General features: G+C 38.0%; 1 protein-coding gene across 9 annotated transcripts in view; it reads right to left on the bottom strand.

Annotated features, from left to right (window-relative positions):
* KALRN (kalirin RhoGEF kinase) overlaps window positions 1-17,989 on the bottom strand; it is a 554,985-nt gene that overhangs the window by 46,238 nt on the left and 490,758 nt on the right. For 5 of the 9 annotated variants that reach the window (XM_087950201.1, XM_087950193.1, XM_087950196.1 and 2 more), the window contains 11 exons: window positions 17,187-17,282; window positions 15,881-16,014; window positions 14,910-14,976; window positions 14,453-14,556; window positions 11,153-11,222; window positions 9,487-9,573; window positions 7,926-8,018; window positions 6,905-6,955; window positions 6,373-6,450; window positions 4,362-4,547; window positions 651-822 (listed from right to left, as the gene is read on the bottom strand). In XM_087950201.1, the coding sequence (XP_087806327.1) occupies window positions 651-822; window positions 4,362-4,547; window positions 6,373-6,450; window positions 6,905-6,955; window positions 7,926-8,018; window positions 9,487-9,573; window positions 11,153-11,222; window positions 14,453-14,556; window positions 14,910-14,976; window positions 15,881-16,014; window positions 17,187-17,282 (1,138 nt within the window). The remainder of the gene's footprint in view (window positions 1-650; window positions 823-4,361; window positions 4,548-6,372; window positions 6,451-6,904; window positions 6,956-7,925; window positions 8,019-9,486; window positions 9,574-11,152; window positions 11,223-14,452; window positions 14,557-14,909; window positions 14,977-15,880; window positions 16,015-17,186; window positions 17,283-17,989) is intronic. The other 4 variants (XM_087950195.1, XM_087950194.1, XM_087950200.1 and 1 more) reach the window with 1 other exon arrangement.

Below are 17,989 nucleotides of genomic sequence, written 5' to 3' on the forward strand. Positions count from 1 at the left end.
GATCAACCACTATTTCTCCATTGACTTTTCTGAATTGTTCAGTGACATCCATAGGAAGCCATAATGACCAGACATATATATTGATATAATCATGTAAATGGCACAACTTATGTACTGGTGGCAGATATTGGAATGAAAGTACATAATGACAAGATTCCCATGATGATTTGTCACACATGTGTCACTGTTGATTCCCTCCCCACCTGATGCCCAGTGAAGAGTTAAAAAAAATTGTTTTACTGGGTGGCAGTTACCAAGATATAAATCCATCAATTGTTAAGACTTAGCTATATTGGAAGTATATTCCTATGTGAATGCAACCAATCTATTAGAGATAGTAGTGCTAACATAAAGATCTAAGATAAAATATATGCCACTAGTACTAAGATATCAATAGTGTCAACAGTCTGCTAAGCTTCAACTTAGTTTTTCATATCTAACAAGGATATTTCTTTAACATGCATTTGGCCTTTTTCTAGTCATGTTTCATATAAAAGTGAAGACCTCAATAGCTCAGTATGGATGACACAGATAATGAAGAGGGCTCTATAATTGGTATCAGGTTGAAGTTGGAGTAAGGTTCAATCAGCATTTTACAGCCAACTGCAAAGTACTTGGGCTTTATTTCAACAGAGCAGAAAAATACCTACCATTTAAGAAGTCCCTCTGGGTGTCAAGTACTTGACTGATATCCTGTACCCAAGCTTGTTGGATTTCAGGATTGGCAGACTGCAATACGAACCGTTCCGATGTTTCCCGATTCATGAGAGCAAATTTGCAAGGATCATTGTCCACATTGTCCTCAAGTATTAGATATGTCATCTGCAAGTAGCCAGAAAAAATAATAATAAAAGTAACTGCACAGGGGGACATGGAAAGGATCATGCTGAATCTGGCTATACAGTAGTAGTGGACTCAAAGGTAGCCCTTCAACTGCAGCTTATAAAAGGAGCAGCAGGTTTGCCTCTTCAGATAATTTCTTCTCTGGGAACTGCATTAGAGATACAATTCAGTTTTGTTCTTCAAATGCGCTGCCATGCATATTCAGCTTTTGAATCATCTTTGTGAGCTTCCTTTTTTTTAAAAGACAAGGCGATTACATGTAATCACTGTAGTTCTTTGCACAGAACAAATTGTTCACACGAATATAGTCTGAAATGGCTTTTCAGATACCTTACCAATACATATGAGTATCAACAGTGATATGCCATTTGCTCAGTCTTGTGATTTTGATAACTTTTTCTGCTGGCTAAAGTTTTTAGTCCATGTTGAAAACGTTCAGATAGGATTTTATATTATTTACACATATGTTTTTAATTTTTCTAGCTGTATGCAGGAATAAGGTCAATTTCTTATATCTTGCTGTCTGGACCGAAAAAGTACCTAAGACAACAGTGTGATAATGAAAAATTATAGTAAATCTATTCTGAAGCCTCTTTTCCCCTTGAGGAACCATTCAAATGGTAAGGCCTATATTCACCATGTTTATATCCTACATAATTTAACTGTGAGGGATCAAGGTAGAATCTGAAAAATCATATCCGTCCTACCACTGATTACCGGATGACAAATTCCAAATAATTGAATGAGTGAAGGTCATCCTCTAATGTTAATTAGTCAAGAGGGAAAGTTAAAAATTAAGTTGTTTGATTATTCAGAATTGCCCCGCTATATAGATGTGCAAAACAGAAATTTTCAAATATATGAAGTTGGTGAGACAAGAACCAGTGCTGCTTGGATCTAGACATAATAACTGCTTAAATAAGGGGCAGGTGCATTCAAGTCTCAAAGCTAGGAAAAGAATGGCCAAGAGTCTATTTGGGTTTGAGTCTCTGGAAGAAGAGATTTATAGCTGAGCTGATGTGACATAATGCTTGCAAAAACCTGCCAGGACATTAGTAAAGGTATACAATATATGTCAAAATTGATTTTCAAGCAAGGAAAAAAATGTTAAGAGAAGAAACTGCAATCGCTTGGATAAAAGCAGTCAAAGAAAGCACAGAGAAGTAACGGTGTTAAACAGTTGCATTGGGAAGGAGCCATACACTGCTTAAGTCATCCAGTTAGTAAAATACTAGGGGAAAACCCTACAGAAAACCTCCCCTCAAATGGCTTTTCCTGTACAAAGGGATGCAGAGCTCATGTTACACATATACCAAAGAGTTCACCCTTCTATTGCTTTTGCATCTACTAGTAATTTCCATTTTGGTTTCCCTATGCAAGCATACAAGACGTGGCACAAAGACAAAACAAGACCACACTGACTAAAACAACTTCTTATAGTTTCTTTAGCTAGCTAGTTTGGCTGAAGCTCTTTGGAGAAGTTATCAGGACAAGTAAGTAACTCACAATCACAATTGAGCCCAACATGTCAGTTGCTGAGCTTTGCCCCGTTTTATGACTTTTCTTGCCACAGTTGTTTAAGTAAATCACTGTAGTTGTTAAATTAGTAACATGGTTGTTCAGTGAATTCGCCTTCCCCGTTGATTTTGCTTGACAGAAGGTCGCAAAAAGGGGAATCACATGACCCAGGGACACTGCAACCGTCATAAATGTGAGACAGTTGCCAATCATCCAAATTTTGCTCACATGACCATGGGGATGCTGTTGAAATAACGAAGTCACGGGTGTGAAAAATCGGTCATAAGTCACTTTTTTCGGTGCTGTTGAAACTTGGAATGATCATTAAACAAACTGTTCTAAGTTGAGGACTACCTGTATGCTAGAAGCACAGAACAAGAAAAGCACTGATGATCCAATTCTTTTGGCCTTCTGATTCTGAAGTGAAAAAGGAGAGGGTTTTTTCCCCCCCTTTGTTTGCTGTGTCTCTTTTGTGTCCCATCACTAGCTTCCCACTGGCCCCAGGAAGCCTGTTAACTAGGGGAGAGCATGGCTCTCCACCTTTAACTCTCGTTTGCTGATACGGCAGATCCTGGACCCCCTCCCTCCTTTTTCTTCCCATGGAAGAAAGCTAACACTGCTTAGAATAGAATAGAATAGAATAGAATAGAATAGAATAGAATAGAATAGAATAGAATAGAATACTTTACTGTCACTGCATTCCATGAATACAATGAAATTTGAAAGCTACTCCAGCACAGTGCCCCAAACACCACATCACATTCACACTACAGAGTATTTAAAAATTAAAACAATAACAACAACAATAATAATAATAATAACAACAACAACAACAACAACAAATGCACTGTTTGATTCAAGACAATTACTGCCTTGGAAACGAAACCGTTTCTCAATCTATTAGTCCTCATTTTAAGACACCCATCACGCCTCCCTGATGGTAACAGATCAAAATATGAATGTCCAGGATGAGAACGGTCTGTGGAGATTTTTAGTGCTCTAGAGAGGAGTCTGGTCTCCGCAATCTCTTCCAAAGAAGAAAGAGAGCAACCGATGATTTTTTGTGCTGTGTCTGGAGCATCTTCTTATCTACTGCAGAGCATCCAGCATATCACACCGTTACACAGTATGCCAAAATGCTCTCGATGGTAGACTGGTAAAAAGTAACCAGCAACTTCTCACCCAGACCGCTCTTTTTCAGCAACCGCAGAAAGTGCAGGCGCTGTTGGGCCTTCTTTGCAGTGGCCATAGTGTGGACTGACCAAGTAAGGTTGTCGGAAATCTGAGTTCCTAGAAATTTAAAACTATGAACTCTTTCCACACAGTCTCCATTGATATATAGTGGGAGAGGCTAACACTGCTTAGTTTTGCTATGAGAGCAAAATATGGAGGTGATTTCCATTCTTTCCCTCTTTCACCCAAGGAAACAGATTAAAGAAGCAGCTGCCTTTCAAAGCAAAAAGGTCTCTGAAAAGTGTGAAGTCAGTTGGTAAGGTAAAGGTTCCCCTCGCACATACGTTCTAGTCATTTCCGGCTCTAGGGGGCGGTGCTCATCTCCATTACAAAGCCGAAGAGCCAGCGCTGTCCGAAGATGTCTCCGTGGTCTCGTGTCTGGCATGACTAAACACCGAAGGTGCACAGAACGCTGTTTCCTTCCCACCCAAGTGGTCCCTATTTTTCTATTTGCATTTTTACGTGCCAACTGCTAGGTTGGCAGAAGCTGGGACAAGTAATGGGAGCTTACTCCGTTACACGGTGCTAGGGATTCGAACTGCCAAACTATTGACCTTTCTGATCGACAAGCTCAGCGTCTTAGCCACTGAGCCACCACTAAGTCAGTTGGTAAGCAGGGAAGTAGATAGGACTCCCCACAAGGTCTGCCCTGGCAAGTGACCTGCCCTGGGGTTGTAAAAAGCTGACTTATCCTTCATCTAAAGGGCCAGAAAAAGATGTAAAGAATCAAACTTCTTATCGACCCAGTGGCCTTATCAATTTCTTACCTTTATGCTCCTCTTAAACAGGTACCCAGGTGTTAAGGAGCCTTTCCTAAGTAGTTCACTAAAGATGACTATTTGCTCAAAGAGGAAAACTCTGCGCTCTTTTGGACGAGACAACCCTCCAGAGTCCTGCTCTGTTACATAGAACGTATCCTGTTGCAACAATTTCCCTTGAGCTGCCAGCTTGCCCTAAGATGGGTGGGGAAAAATAATAATGAAGTCAACATAGATTGAATGGACGCAGGGAAAATAATGTATTTATTTTACTAATTGCTATGCAGTACCTCGTCCTCAGGACAACTTCTATAAATAAAAATGACAACAGTCCAATAGAACACACACACATACACATGAATTTAGCACAAAAATATTTCAAGTGAGTAGGGACAGGGGCTTATATGTAACAGACAACAATCACTAAGGGATCTAATAACTCCCATGGAAATAGAAGCAGTTTAAGATTAAAGAACAAGAACGTACACCCATTTAAAATGCTTCTAGAATGAGTACCCTAAAAAAACATTAGTATAGGTAACAGATGGACATCCTTTAATCGGAGGTGTGGGGGAGAGATCCCCACTCTATTTCTATAGGCAAGGACCCTTCAACCAGGATCTCTGCTAACCATCTCAGAGCACAAATATGAACACAGGGGAAGAAACAGTCCTTTAGATACTGTGATCCCCCAAAAAGGAAAGTTGTAGTATCAATTTGGGTTTGTATATTATCAGATGAAGAAGAATTTAGTCCATATCACCCTGGAGTTCGGTCACATATTCAACTGTCTCTAGCCTGGCATCTTCCCAGTGTGTCAAAATAAAGCTCCCCTAATCCCCAAATAACCGATCTGCAAGCTGCTATGTTCCCCACTGAATTTTAACATTCAATTTAATTTAAACGTTTTTAAAAGAAAGTTGGAAGGTGCGTTTATCTATGGCGAGGTTGATGTATTGCTTATGGGCATGAGAGAAAGGAGTGGAATACCCTAGTCATCTCTATACATACATACATGACACTATAGAAATTGTTTTAGCGTTTGCATTTTGATTTCTTAATCACCAGACCAGTAAGACAGGTTGCGACAACTCTGTCACATTTTAATCAGGGGTGGACACCAAGTGAGATGCCTTCAATAGGTGGTGGCAATAAGAACAAACAACCTGCTACCACAAAGCAAAATGGGATCAGGGAGTTTACCGACCTTCAGCCTACCACTCTGGGAACTTCAGCATTCATAAGCCTAAAAAAATAGGCTCTGCTTTAATAACAGAGGATGAGCGTCTGTAGAGATTCTCATCATCCAGATCATGGTTGTCCCAAAAGTGCTTTTTCAGGAGGCTGCTTTTTTTTTTCTTTGAAGACCTTTTGCTTCTCATCCAAGAAGCTTCAAGAAAGTCCAGTTACCTCCTGAAAAAGCACCTTTGGGACAACCATGATCTGGATGATTGAGAATCTCTACAGACTTTTAGCTATACAATTTGGGGTGAACATCCCTGAATGGTGTGGGAGTAGGAACGGATTTCCAGAGGGGTGGGAGAATTGCGGACTACAGGAACCAGGAGCACAACTTAGGTGACCCTGAGGTCACAGATAAACCTCCAAGTGCTTCAACGACCCTCTAAAAGGATGCAAATGACCAGCTGCCTGCAAGGAGTATAAATCCTTCCATTCCATCCTGTCAGAGCTGAAGAAACTTCTTGGATGAGAAGCAAAACATCTTCAAAAGAAAAAACAAGAAAGTCCAGTTGCTTCCAGAAAAAGCACCTTTTGGACAACAGAAGATGAGTTCTGTTCTCAGAAACATTTTCAAAGAATGTATATATATTATATATATTTTCAATACTACTGTATATAAATCTAGAGGACTAGAGGGCAGCTCCTAATATTCCCACTGCTAATAGCTAGAAGTGTTGAGAAGAGGCCATTATACATTCTTAAAGTTTCCAAGAAGCCTCAGTCATTTCTTCAAGAAAAAAAAAAGCAACTGGCATTACTGAATAAGAAAGAGGGCTACCTCAAAGCCCTGCAGTCGTCCCAGATTCATCATGTCATTGCAGCGTTTAGGAACAAGGCTCATCAACTCCACAGCTTTCTGTAAGAGAAGGGGAGCAGAGTAAATATGGGAACAGATAAAAAACTGTCTGGACCCCCCTGGCTAGGACCACACGTGGAACAACCCTTCCAGCTAGAGAATACAGATCAGAATCAGAAATCAGGATATATTGTCAAGAGATACCCCTTCATCAAATCGACCTTTGAAGAAAGGCAGCTTCCAGCCAATCTAAATCCACTGATTATTTTTAAAGAGCTTGGATAACGTTTTCTTTGGAAAATATGTAAAGACGAGTGGGTCTCAAGAGGCATTTTCAGAAACTGACGGGTAACTATGAACTCATGCTTTGTTGCCCACTTGCTCGGAGGAAGGGTGGGTGGAAGGAAGCAATTCAATCTTCAATTAGAAATATCCAAATGTATTATAACTAAGTATTTTTTTAAAAAAGTATATCAGTCACTAAATAAAATAAAAGCTGACAGATAAACTGTACCTCTGTCTCCGAGCAATCCAATCCAGCCTTTTCACTATATTTCAGGAAATCCTATGGGAAAGAATATCATTCTTTAAAAATAATTAACATTTTAATGCACTTTTAAAGATGAATATGACTGTCGTCTTCTTGCAGAATTATCTGGAATTATACTTAAACCTATTTTATGCATAGTACATACCATCTGATTATATACTTAATAGAAATTTATGACTGAAGTTATATACTTGGTTTAGATTATGACACTCCGAGTGCAATACAAGCCAGAGAAATAGCTCAATCTGTCTGTGGTCATAGCTTTTCTTCTGTATAAGAGATAACTAATGCCAACCGAAAGGAAGGCTGTGGAAGTTGCACTTTTTACTATTAAAAATGTTACTATTCTTCTAGGAACTATTAGAATTCCAAAATTAAGGATAAGATGTGGAAAGAAAGAGAAAAAAGAGTTCCATAAAAGAGATGCCACCATCTTGATTTCAAAGGCTTGATCATAAATAACGTTTTACCTTGCCTGAGCAATAGAGGCACACAGAACAGGGTTCCTGATTAAGACTGTAGCATTTAGCTCAGTAAAGCTTTACTAAAATTATAGAAGACTTTTTACATGAATCCGTGCATGTGTGTGCTTTTAAAAAAAACACACAGCTAAAACCAGTGGAGCTAGGTAATTAGATATCTGGTTCCAACAATAATTCATCATCATGCCCTGATGGGTGATGGTGAGATTATCTAGACAGGCATGTACACACATGCTTCTTGGAATAGCAATCAGGCTCAACACCATGATACCATCAGGAAGCAGTCCAGCAAACACCAAAAGAATTAAAGTTGATTTGCACAAACTGGAGCAAACTGGCTAATTATTACTGCTGGCTAAAACATGTAAACATAATACTTAATTATTTATTTATTAAATTTACAGAGCTGCCCATCTCCCCTTAAGGAAAGCCTCTTAATTATATTTCACTCACAGATGGATTTTTCATATACCTCACGTTTGTTATCTTTTGATGTGCTTTACCTTGAGAAGCAACTGGTACTTGGTTATTCTTTGAATGGGCTTAATTAAGAAGTCACTGAGAGTTAACCGCTGGTTTATTTCTTGTTGCACTTCCTATAAAATGAAAGCAGGAGAAATCACTGCTGAGAGAAAATAATTCATTTCTCCTTTGCTTCCCCCCGTGGAACTCAAAGGAGCATATGTGTGATCCAATCGGAACACTGATCACACTTACAGTTTCTCAGATTTAGCAATTTAGTCTGAGGTTATGGAACATCTTACAATGAGCAGCCCATCATTTAAACGAAGATAGTCTGTCAAGACTGTAATGAGGGATGGTTTGTAAAGCATTTCTGGCCATTGCAAAATGTTGCACTACCATTCTATATCACATGATCACTGTCTGGATGTTTGGCAACCTGTTCGCACTTATGACTGGGTTGCCAAGTGCCCTACGATCAGATGATCATCATTTACCACCTTCTCTGCAGATTTCCCCAGAAAGTCAATGCAGAAGCTGGCAGGGAAGGCTGCCAGCTGCTGTTGCCTGCTTTGGCAGGCAGCTTTTTCAAGCCATCCCCAGAGACAAGAGGGAGCTGAAATCCAAGTGGAGAATGGAGAAGTAGCACAGTAAAAGGTGCCTTGGGCAGCTGAGGAAGATCCTTGGTGCAAGTGTCTCTCTCCACTCAGGAGCTGAAAAGCCTACTTAGATTTTGGCAGGGTGGATTTTTAATTCCTCAGCTAAGATTTTTAGTTCCTTGCCATAGTCTCCCCTACCCCACCAAGGCATACTTGGAGCTCCAACCACTTAAAGACCCATGAGATTGCTCAACATCTGCAACCAGGAGTATTGAGATTGTGATCGTCGAGCAAAACAGTCGCATGACATCTCACTTAACGACCACTTCACCCAATGACTGAGGTTCCATCTCAGCTGTGATTGTAAGTCAAGGACTACCTGCTTGTAACAAGCAGAGTGCAATTATTCAGAAAATATCTGATAACATGCTTTTTCTACATACGTTTATGTAACCAGTCATGAATGTGTTTCAAAATAATGTAAAACATAATGTAATAATGTAAAGTGATTGGCTTATTTGATATATTTATAAGAAATTTAGCCTTACTTTTTACGAAAATCAATGCCAAATTATCAGCAGTACTTATCATTCAGAGCATTATTTAAACCAAAAGTAACCCTAACTTGCAAGTAAAATTGAAAACAGTGTTATCAGGAATATAATTTCTATATTAAAGTTTTAGGGAAAGTTTCAATTTGATTAAAATTTAGAAACTAGTCACAGTAGTAAGGAACCACTCTCTTCCGTTCCTTACTCATTCATTCTCTACTTTTGCCAGCTAAAAAGCAAAGTATTACCTGAGAACAAATATTCACTGCTAGCAATGAGGAAGCATTTACTAAAAAAGCAAAAAAAAAAAAAAAAGAGCAAAGCCAAGAGCCCAAGGTGGGAAAAACTTTCTGATGCAAATCCATGAATATATACCATACGTGAAAAGAGAAGAAAGAAGAAATCAGGAAATCATATCCGAGCTGCGGCACAGGACAGGCATCCAAACTTACCTCAAAATATGGACCGCATTCAGCTACTATATATTCTGATTTTGGTTTGTTTTGACAGTATACCACGTACATGTGCAATCGCCTCTCCTGTAAAAAAGCAAATACACAGCTCTCTTAGAATTAGCAGATGTTACAACTTTCACAGCTATTGGGCAGAGCTGAAAAATGAATTTAATCATGTACTTGCACATTTTTTTTTCTGTCTGCTAATCTAATTTTAAAAAAAAATGATAGGAGAGCCATAAAATCTGCGGTGGTTCTGCCTGTTCGGCCTGGTTCTGGTGTACCGGTAGTGCCAAAGATCAGAACCGGTTCGCTTCAAGTCTCTCCGATGCTTGGCAGTTGGGCCCACCTGCCCGCCCTTGCTCCTAGGTCCTTTTTAACCTCTCAGCTGAATGGCGTGACAGAGCGGTTTGCTGTGCTAAACAGCTGAGAGGCACAGTAGCTTAGTTTTTACTATTTTAACACATGCGCAAAGCGTGCATTTGGCACACATGCACAATCATGCGAGTCGCATGAGTCACGCCATCCCACCCCTGCAGCCACACCCATAGAACCGGTGGTGGGAACTATTTTCTGAAAATACCAGAAATGATGAAACAGGGCTAGTTTTCGGCCTGCAAAGCCTGCAGAAGCCTTCCTCAAGCCTTTGGGAGGCCGAAAAAGGCCTCAAACTGGCTGAAAATCCGCTGTGAGGCATAGTGCAGGTAAGGGGGCAGCCAGGTGGATGGGTGGGTTATGGGGGGCACACATTGTTTTCTGGGTGCTGGCACACGAGCGCGAGCGTGCAAGCGCACACGCGCGCACACAATTTTTGGCACAGGAGCCCAAAAAGGTTAGCCACCACTGATATAGATAATAAGCTGGGGAAAGCATTCAGATGGGGCCACTAACCAAAGCCACCTTTTTTTTTACAGAGTTTCAATCTGAATCTATTCCTTCTCTCTCTCCCTCTCTCCCCCACCCCTCTCTCTCACACACACAGAGGTTGGATTGGATCTCTTAGGGGGGAAAAATCGAACCACTGAAGAATGATATACATCACTCCAATCCCATGGGGTAAGAATAGAACAAAACCATGATTGATGGCACTGAAAGTCACTGTGAGATTAAGAAGGACCGAGAGAGTTGGATTCTCTTTGTCTCTGTTTCCCAAATGTGACCCTGCAGTTCTTGGTTTGAACTCTGATTGCTATCAATTCAGATAACCTTTTGCAGGATAGATTCTGGAGTGTATAAGTTGAAGGTGTGTGTTCAGATTTTATACATCTATATATCACTGGATATTTTTTCCTTGTAGACCTGTATCCTGAACACAATGACAAGACTATATATAGCTAGGAAGAAAAACCTAAACATTATGTGTAATCATTTTAGTTTAGGTAAGTTAAATGTCCAGCAAAGACTCCTTTTTTACTATTTTGTTTAAATGGTAAGAAAATGCTAAGCAAAGCATAGCATTCTTGGATTACGACTGAAATTAAAACATGCTTATATCTAGAAAATAAAAATGTATGAAATAGTGTATTTTTATAACTCATGGAAAATCAGAATATCATGACCTCGAGTATGTAATTCTTATTTGATATCTTTTAAAAATGATGCCGTAAACTGAGAAAATATAAAATGCATTTAATTTCTAAGAAAAGTCTAACTTGTAACTCACATGTTTGATGAACAGCTGTGCTAAACGGTCATGTTCCTGAAGGCATTTTTCCAGTTCAGCAAGAAAAAAACTGCAATATAAAATAGGCAAACTATGCTCAAAATCTCTTTTCTCTCTTTTCCATTATGCCCCATTAGCACATTGTATAGTTCTATAATTAGAAAATAAACTTGATGTTACACTAGTTATCTCTGAAAACTTAATCTGTTATTTTGCTAATGTTCAGATAATTTTTCTAATATCATTCATGTGAGTGTACAATAAATGGCTATCTGGATCCACCCCAAATCTCCCTCCCAATAATAATATTCTTGTTATCTTTGACTCAATTTGGGCAGTTAATGCTATGGAGGGAATCTAATTAAATATATAGAAATTATAACTTGACTTTCATTATGATCTTGCTATTAACAAGTAGAATGGTAATTGTTCCTATGTGGAAGAAGCATTTATAAGACAAGTTTCCTTTACAAAGTAAAACAGTTAAATAAGAAACGTAGCAAAATGTTTTGGTAAATATATTTCTTATTACTGGTAAAAGGCCATTTAATATATATTAATTAATAAATTTAATTAATACATAAATTGTTGGTTTATCAACTAAGATAAAAATCTGGTTGCTATTAAAATTGGTTTTTATTCTGTAGCTCAATGTGTTTGGACTGAACCAGACCTTCCTAGTAATGCTACGCATCAAGAAAAAAATTATTCAAATATATATACCCTCTACTCAAGAAGGCCTAAATCAGTCCTAGCTACTTTTGGTTACGGAATAAAGATCAATCTAGGTAATGAATTTCTCTCCTTCTTATTTTTCATGATATTGGTTCTTGTTTGGATGATATTCTTACTGAGTACAGGCAGTCTTCAGGTTACAGGTACTTGTTCAGCAAGCACTGAAAGTTATGACAGTGCTGAACAAGTGATATGTACACTCTGAAGTGCCTTCCTGTCGCCCCACTAGCCCTATGTAATGCCAATTCACAGCCCCCGCTGACCAACCCCTATTCTGCAGTGGCCACGCACAGCCCCCACCCATACTCTAGCATGGCCCATGGCACCCCCAACCTGTCGGAGCACCCTCCTGCATTCCTGGTCTGGATCCTGTCACTTCTTGCTTAATGACCTGCTCAGTTTTGAGGTTATAACAGCAACTGGGATTGCCAAAATTGTTGTCGCAAAGCAATGTGATCATGTGATGTCATGCTTTATGACCACACTGTTAATGATGGAAATTATGGTCCTGACCCAAGGATCACCTGTACTGTATATCCCTAGAGAAGAGGTGTCAAATTCACGTCATCATATGGCGTATCACTTTTCCCCCTTTCGCTAAACCAGGCATGGGCGTGGCCAGAGCGTGACGTATCCAGCCCATGGGCCATGAGTTTGACAGCCCTGCCCTAGAGCATCCCCTTTCAAATATACACAGCTTGTTCCTTTTTTATTTTTGTTTAACTTTTATTACATATTATGCTTACTAAATGATTAAAAATATGGTAAAATAACTATAGGAGAGCTGTGTTCTTTCAAGACAATGATAACCACATATAATTCTAGCAAAAAGGTCCAACAGAAAGAGGGGCTGTGGTTTACAAACTCCTCTCCCTTAAATCCCCATTTTATTCTCTGTCTTTCCGGATAGCACCCTCATATAAATTGTAGCCTCATCTGAATGTTGCATTTCCTTGCAAATATACTCTACTCACATTTCAGACAGTTGTCATGCCAACAATTAATTCCAACTGGCAGTCCTTAATGTCTTAAAATAAATATTGTTTAAAAATGCAAAATCCTATTGATCCTTACATGACACAGTTTTAAATAACAGAAAGGGCCAGGATTATAATTCCAGCGACAAAAGAACAGTAAATACCATACAATAGCAACCCTTGTTTTTTAAAAAATAAGTCATAATCTTCTTCAGCTAATGCCAACAGCTAAAGAAGAACTGGGGCAGTTCTGGAACAATGTTTTCCCTGTATGTTAGTTACAGTAAACCAGATAAGAATCACAAATAGATGAGCTAATTCTGTAGTACTATAAAACTACATTGACAGAATACATAAAGTCAATCTTTAGAAAAATATACAAAAGTTATCATTAAAAAAAAAAATCACTAAATATTTAAAATATACAAACTAGATGGAGAGAACGAAGATCAGTGCAATGGCAGGTTGGAATATGACTACTAATAATGTTCTATGAAAGCCGTATTAAACAAATCCATGATGGGTAGTAGATTTCAGTATCAATGGATTTATCTGGTTTTGATCATGACATATGGAAAACTGCCATGACTTTAGTCTGTCTGTAATGTCACACTAAAAACCATGAATTAGCAAGTGAAAGGAAGAAAAATACATATTTCATTTGTCTGTGAAATTAAGGGAAGGGAGGAATGTAACAGATCTAAATTCAGGTAGCCTAATCTTGAGAAATTGTGTTGAAGAATACACACAATAAAGTGGAATACTTCCTTGTGATAATTAAATAATGAAATTATAAAAAAACATGTATCATCTAGGTTGCTATGGATGCGTCTGCAAGCAGGAGCATATAGATCTGTTATTGTCTGATGAATGAAGATACTGGAGGACCTACGGGTGAATTTGGAGGGAATCTGTGCACCATTCTACATGAATGCAACTCAAGGCAAAAAATTCAATGCAACCCAAGGCAAATGCAACCGAAGGCTATGAGGTGATAGAACAGATGGATGGGAATGAGATCAGACCAAGGAATTAATGCCAATGATAACTTTTTGGTCAGCATATGCTTAAAATCACTCTCTGTGTTTCAAATACATGCCTGAAGCATAAGTCTAATTATACATATGTGCAGATGGGAAAAAATGGAGCAAAAGGCACAAGTGATTTAACAGTTTACCACAAAATTGTGAAAATGAATGAAGGATACAAAGGTAGCAAGATGTTCTGAATGTAGGACAAACCATTATTTAGTAACATCAAAAATGAATTGTGGAGAGAAAAGGTTGAAAGAAACCAAATAAAAGCAGAATGACCATTGGGATATGCATTTATGTCTCATGCCAAAACATATACACGTTCTAACAGAAAGCACAGAAAATGTGCATATATAAAATGTCTACAGAAAGCACTTAGAATACAGCCAGGAGTGGATCTATATCTGGATATTTGGGTTGTATGCAAATGAGAGAAGAAAGGGAAAAGCAATGACCCTGGTCAAATTATACACACACACACACACACACACACACACACACACACAATATTGTACAATTGAACATTAGTTGTTTATAGTAGAGTGTAGACTTACTCTTTGTGCCAATCATAGATCTGGTGAATGTTTCCAAACACAATCTTGTCTTTTCCTTTCATATCTTCAGGAACACCTTTTTCTTCTATTCTTTTCATAAATCCCTTGATAAAGGAAAAAAAAGAATGATTGAGCAATGGGAGACTGGAATATGACCAGTAATAATGTTCATTTTTCAAGCAAACAAAATCAACTACTCATTGTAATAGCAGATATTTACATGCAAGATATCAAGGCTCTGTTCATTCCTTTATTAATATTTTAGAGATATGTCAAGTTTAGATGAGCCTTAAGGACTTTCTGACAACTTGTTTAGATGAGTCTAGCTTTTAAGAATATTTAGAATGGCTTGCAAAAAGTCAGTATTAACTAGATTGTGATTTAAAAGTTTCCAATATTAACCTTTTACTGAATACAATATTAACCTTTATATCTAAACTAATTTATTTTGACTTACCTCCACCACAGTTCCTAAGTCCTTGACATAGTCTTTCTCTGTTTGTATCAGTTCATTTAGAACAAACCTAGAATTCAAAAGAGGTGTATATAGGTTTCACAAGGCCTCTACTCTAAGCACTGACCAAAATCAATCTTAAAGTAGTGTGACTAATTAGTCAATAATGCAATTCCCATTAAGCAAGAAATTCTGAATAGTGCTGAATTTGAAGATGAGAAGATGAGCTGAGAAGAAAAAAAGGCCAGGTCATAGAAGCTGGCTGAAAGCAAACTCCTCTTCTACTGACTTTCTTAATATGTAAAAATAAAAAATATATGAAGAACTAGGTTTAGATTGCTCCCATTGTGTTCAGCAGAAGTGATTGCTTTTAAATGTCTTATGTCTTCAGCATGCTTTTAATTGAACCAAGGCAAGGCCAATGGGTAAAAGGCACATGCTGGCTAATGTCTACACTTTTTTTGTCCTACAGTACTTGATTCTGATATTATCACTCTTACAAATGTATACATTTTAGACTCCACTCAATTTTATACAAATAGTTTTTTTTCTAGCAGAATAAAATGTGCTCTCCTCTCCACTTATGGATATACCAAATCCATGATGAGAGCCAGTTTGGTATAATAGTTAAGGTGCTAGCTTAGAAACCAGGAGACCATGAATTCTAGTGCCACCTCAGTCATTTAAGCTGGCTGGATGACTTTTGGCCAGTCTCTCTCAGCCCAACCTACCTTGCATGGTGATTGCTGCTGTGGGGAAAACAGCAGTAGGAACGAGTATTAGGAATGTTTACTGCCTCAAGTTACTTACAAAATAACAAAGACAGGATAAAAATCTAAGAATAAACAAATTTCTCTCATTAATATGGGTTGCGGCTGGAGAGGGAGTTTCTTTCCACACAAATTTCTAAGATACTAGTGGTAGATGGCATCAGATATAGAGTTGGAAAACAGATCAATAACAAATTAACTTACATCCTGCCTCTCATTGCTTTGGCCTTTTGTTCCTCTTCAAGGTTTCTTGAAGGAGGGGTTGAAGGTGTCACAATCTCATTCAAACATCCAGTACTATCCTTTAAGCTTCCTCGGTAGGAGCCCCCTTCCAATGTCTTAAGAAACAAAGGAGGGGAAAAAGACAAAAGATTAAACTAGAAATTATAACTACTAACTAGACAATACATTACCTTATTTTTTTTCCCCTGATATTCTAGATTTATAAAAATTAATCATGAATAAAATATTTCAGTATTTGTTTAATGCTATAGGAAAAAGGTTTTTAGCATAACAGGAGTGTTGTCTGAATAGCAATTCTTCTAACTAAAGAGATAATCCATTTTTCCTCCCAGGATCAGATGCCTATCTATAAGCAGAGATTACACGACTGTTTCCCAGTTCACAAAAATTACAGAAAATTGGATTAACAGCTCAAAATGTTGAGCAGAAATCTAGATACACGAAAAAGGAAGAAAGTAGAAGGCTGATATAAAACCATAGGCACAAAGTTAATTTTGAAAGGAATCAAATTAAAACAAATTGGTATATTATAGCCAGCCTCAATATTGAGTTGCTGTCACTTTTCTTTCAGCTGGCTGAGTTATTTGTAATGTTTAATTATTAAAAAGCATCATGTAATACTGTTTAGTTTTAAACACAATCTTTGGAGCTCTTTTATTCTGTTCAAGAAAGCTTGTTACTAAACATTCTTAGCTAAGATTTTTGTTCCTGTTCACGTTCCTCATTGCATTATACAGACTTCATCTATACATAAAGTGGAGTTCTTTAACGGAAGGTGAAACATTAAAATGAATATACGGCTTCATAAACAATGCCAAATATCTTTGAACCAGTTTCCAGAACTAACTCTATAAAGGCAAAAAAGATGTGACTACCATACATGAAACAATAAGCATCAATGATAGCAAACATTTAAAAAAACTAACATGCTTGAGAACATTTTCATGACAGCACTTCAATGCATTTTATATCGGGTCACATTGACATTTTTTCACTTCAAAAAAGTTGTGGTGACAAGAAAGCTGCAATCACATGCCTGGAGGCTTATCAAATAATGCACACAATATGTAAGTCAGCACTGATCAATTTTACAAAGATGTTATCTCAGTTTATAACTAAAAGGACTATAGAACACGTTTGGTTGGATATTCAAATGTGCAGAACAACGAAGATGAGAAAAGCAGGGTCGGATGGCAAAGAGACTAGTTGACTTTCCATGTAGCTAGGCTATAGTGTTCTCCAGTAAATCTCAGGTGTCTACACTTACCAGCTTGCTTTTGACCAATTTTTCTATTGCACTGACAAGATCCGCAGCAGTTGGCACATCAGAGCTGGTCTGTCGAGAAGCTAGCAAAGAGGAAGACTGCAAGACACCAGTTTGCAAAGGAACAGGAGGTTAGCAGGAATGAGACGAGGAAAGCGGTTAGCAGTTTGAGGTCATACATTAGGTTTAAAGCAGGGGAAACATGGAGGAAGCATGAAGAGCTTATGGGGGAAGGGAAAGACCATGACATATACAAGGCACAGGACTCAGCAACAGACTGGCATTCTCCCCTCAAAAGAAACCCTAGTTCTGAAGCCACGATTAGAATTTATGCCCATGATGGTTCGAAGTTTTTTTTCTACAAAACGCAACATAAAAATGCCCTAGAGAACAGGTTTCTTCTTGCTTACATATTCTTCTGAACCAACAGATGCTAACTATGTAAAGTATTTGGGGATGTGGGGAAGAAGAAGGCTTTGCTTCTTCTCAGCCTATAGTACACGTATTTCTCTTCTTACTGTGTTCATTTTTATACTTAAATAGCAGAAGGAAAGAGTTGAATCAAGCTAATTGTATTTCTAGTCTGGTATGTATTTTATCTGCAAAAGTCTTTCTGTACTATGCACGATTGCTGAATGCTGCTAGGTATTCAATATATAATTGAAGATTAAAAACAAAAAAAGGACTTAAGACTGTTACTTCTTTCCACTGACATCTTTGAAAACATGAGTGAGGAAGAGTGATAAGAATGTCAGCTGCTACCATCTTTATTCCATTAAACCTATCCAACAAGAATCTACAAAAGA

Source organism: Notechis scutatus, chromosome 1, assembly GCF_049901735.1.
Source record: "Notechis scutatus isolate UNSWTSFEM ecotype Mainland chromosome 1, rNotScu1.2, whole genome shotgun sequence".
Taxonomy (NCBI): Eukaryota; Metazoa; Chordata; class Lepidosauria; order Squamata; family Elapidae; genus Notechis; species Notechis scutatus.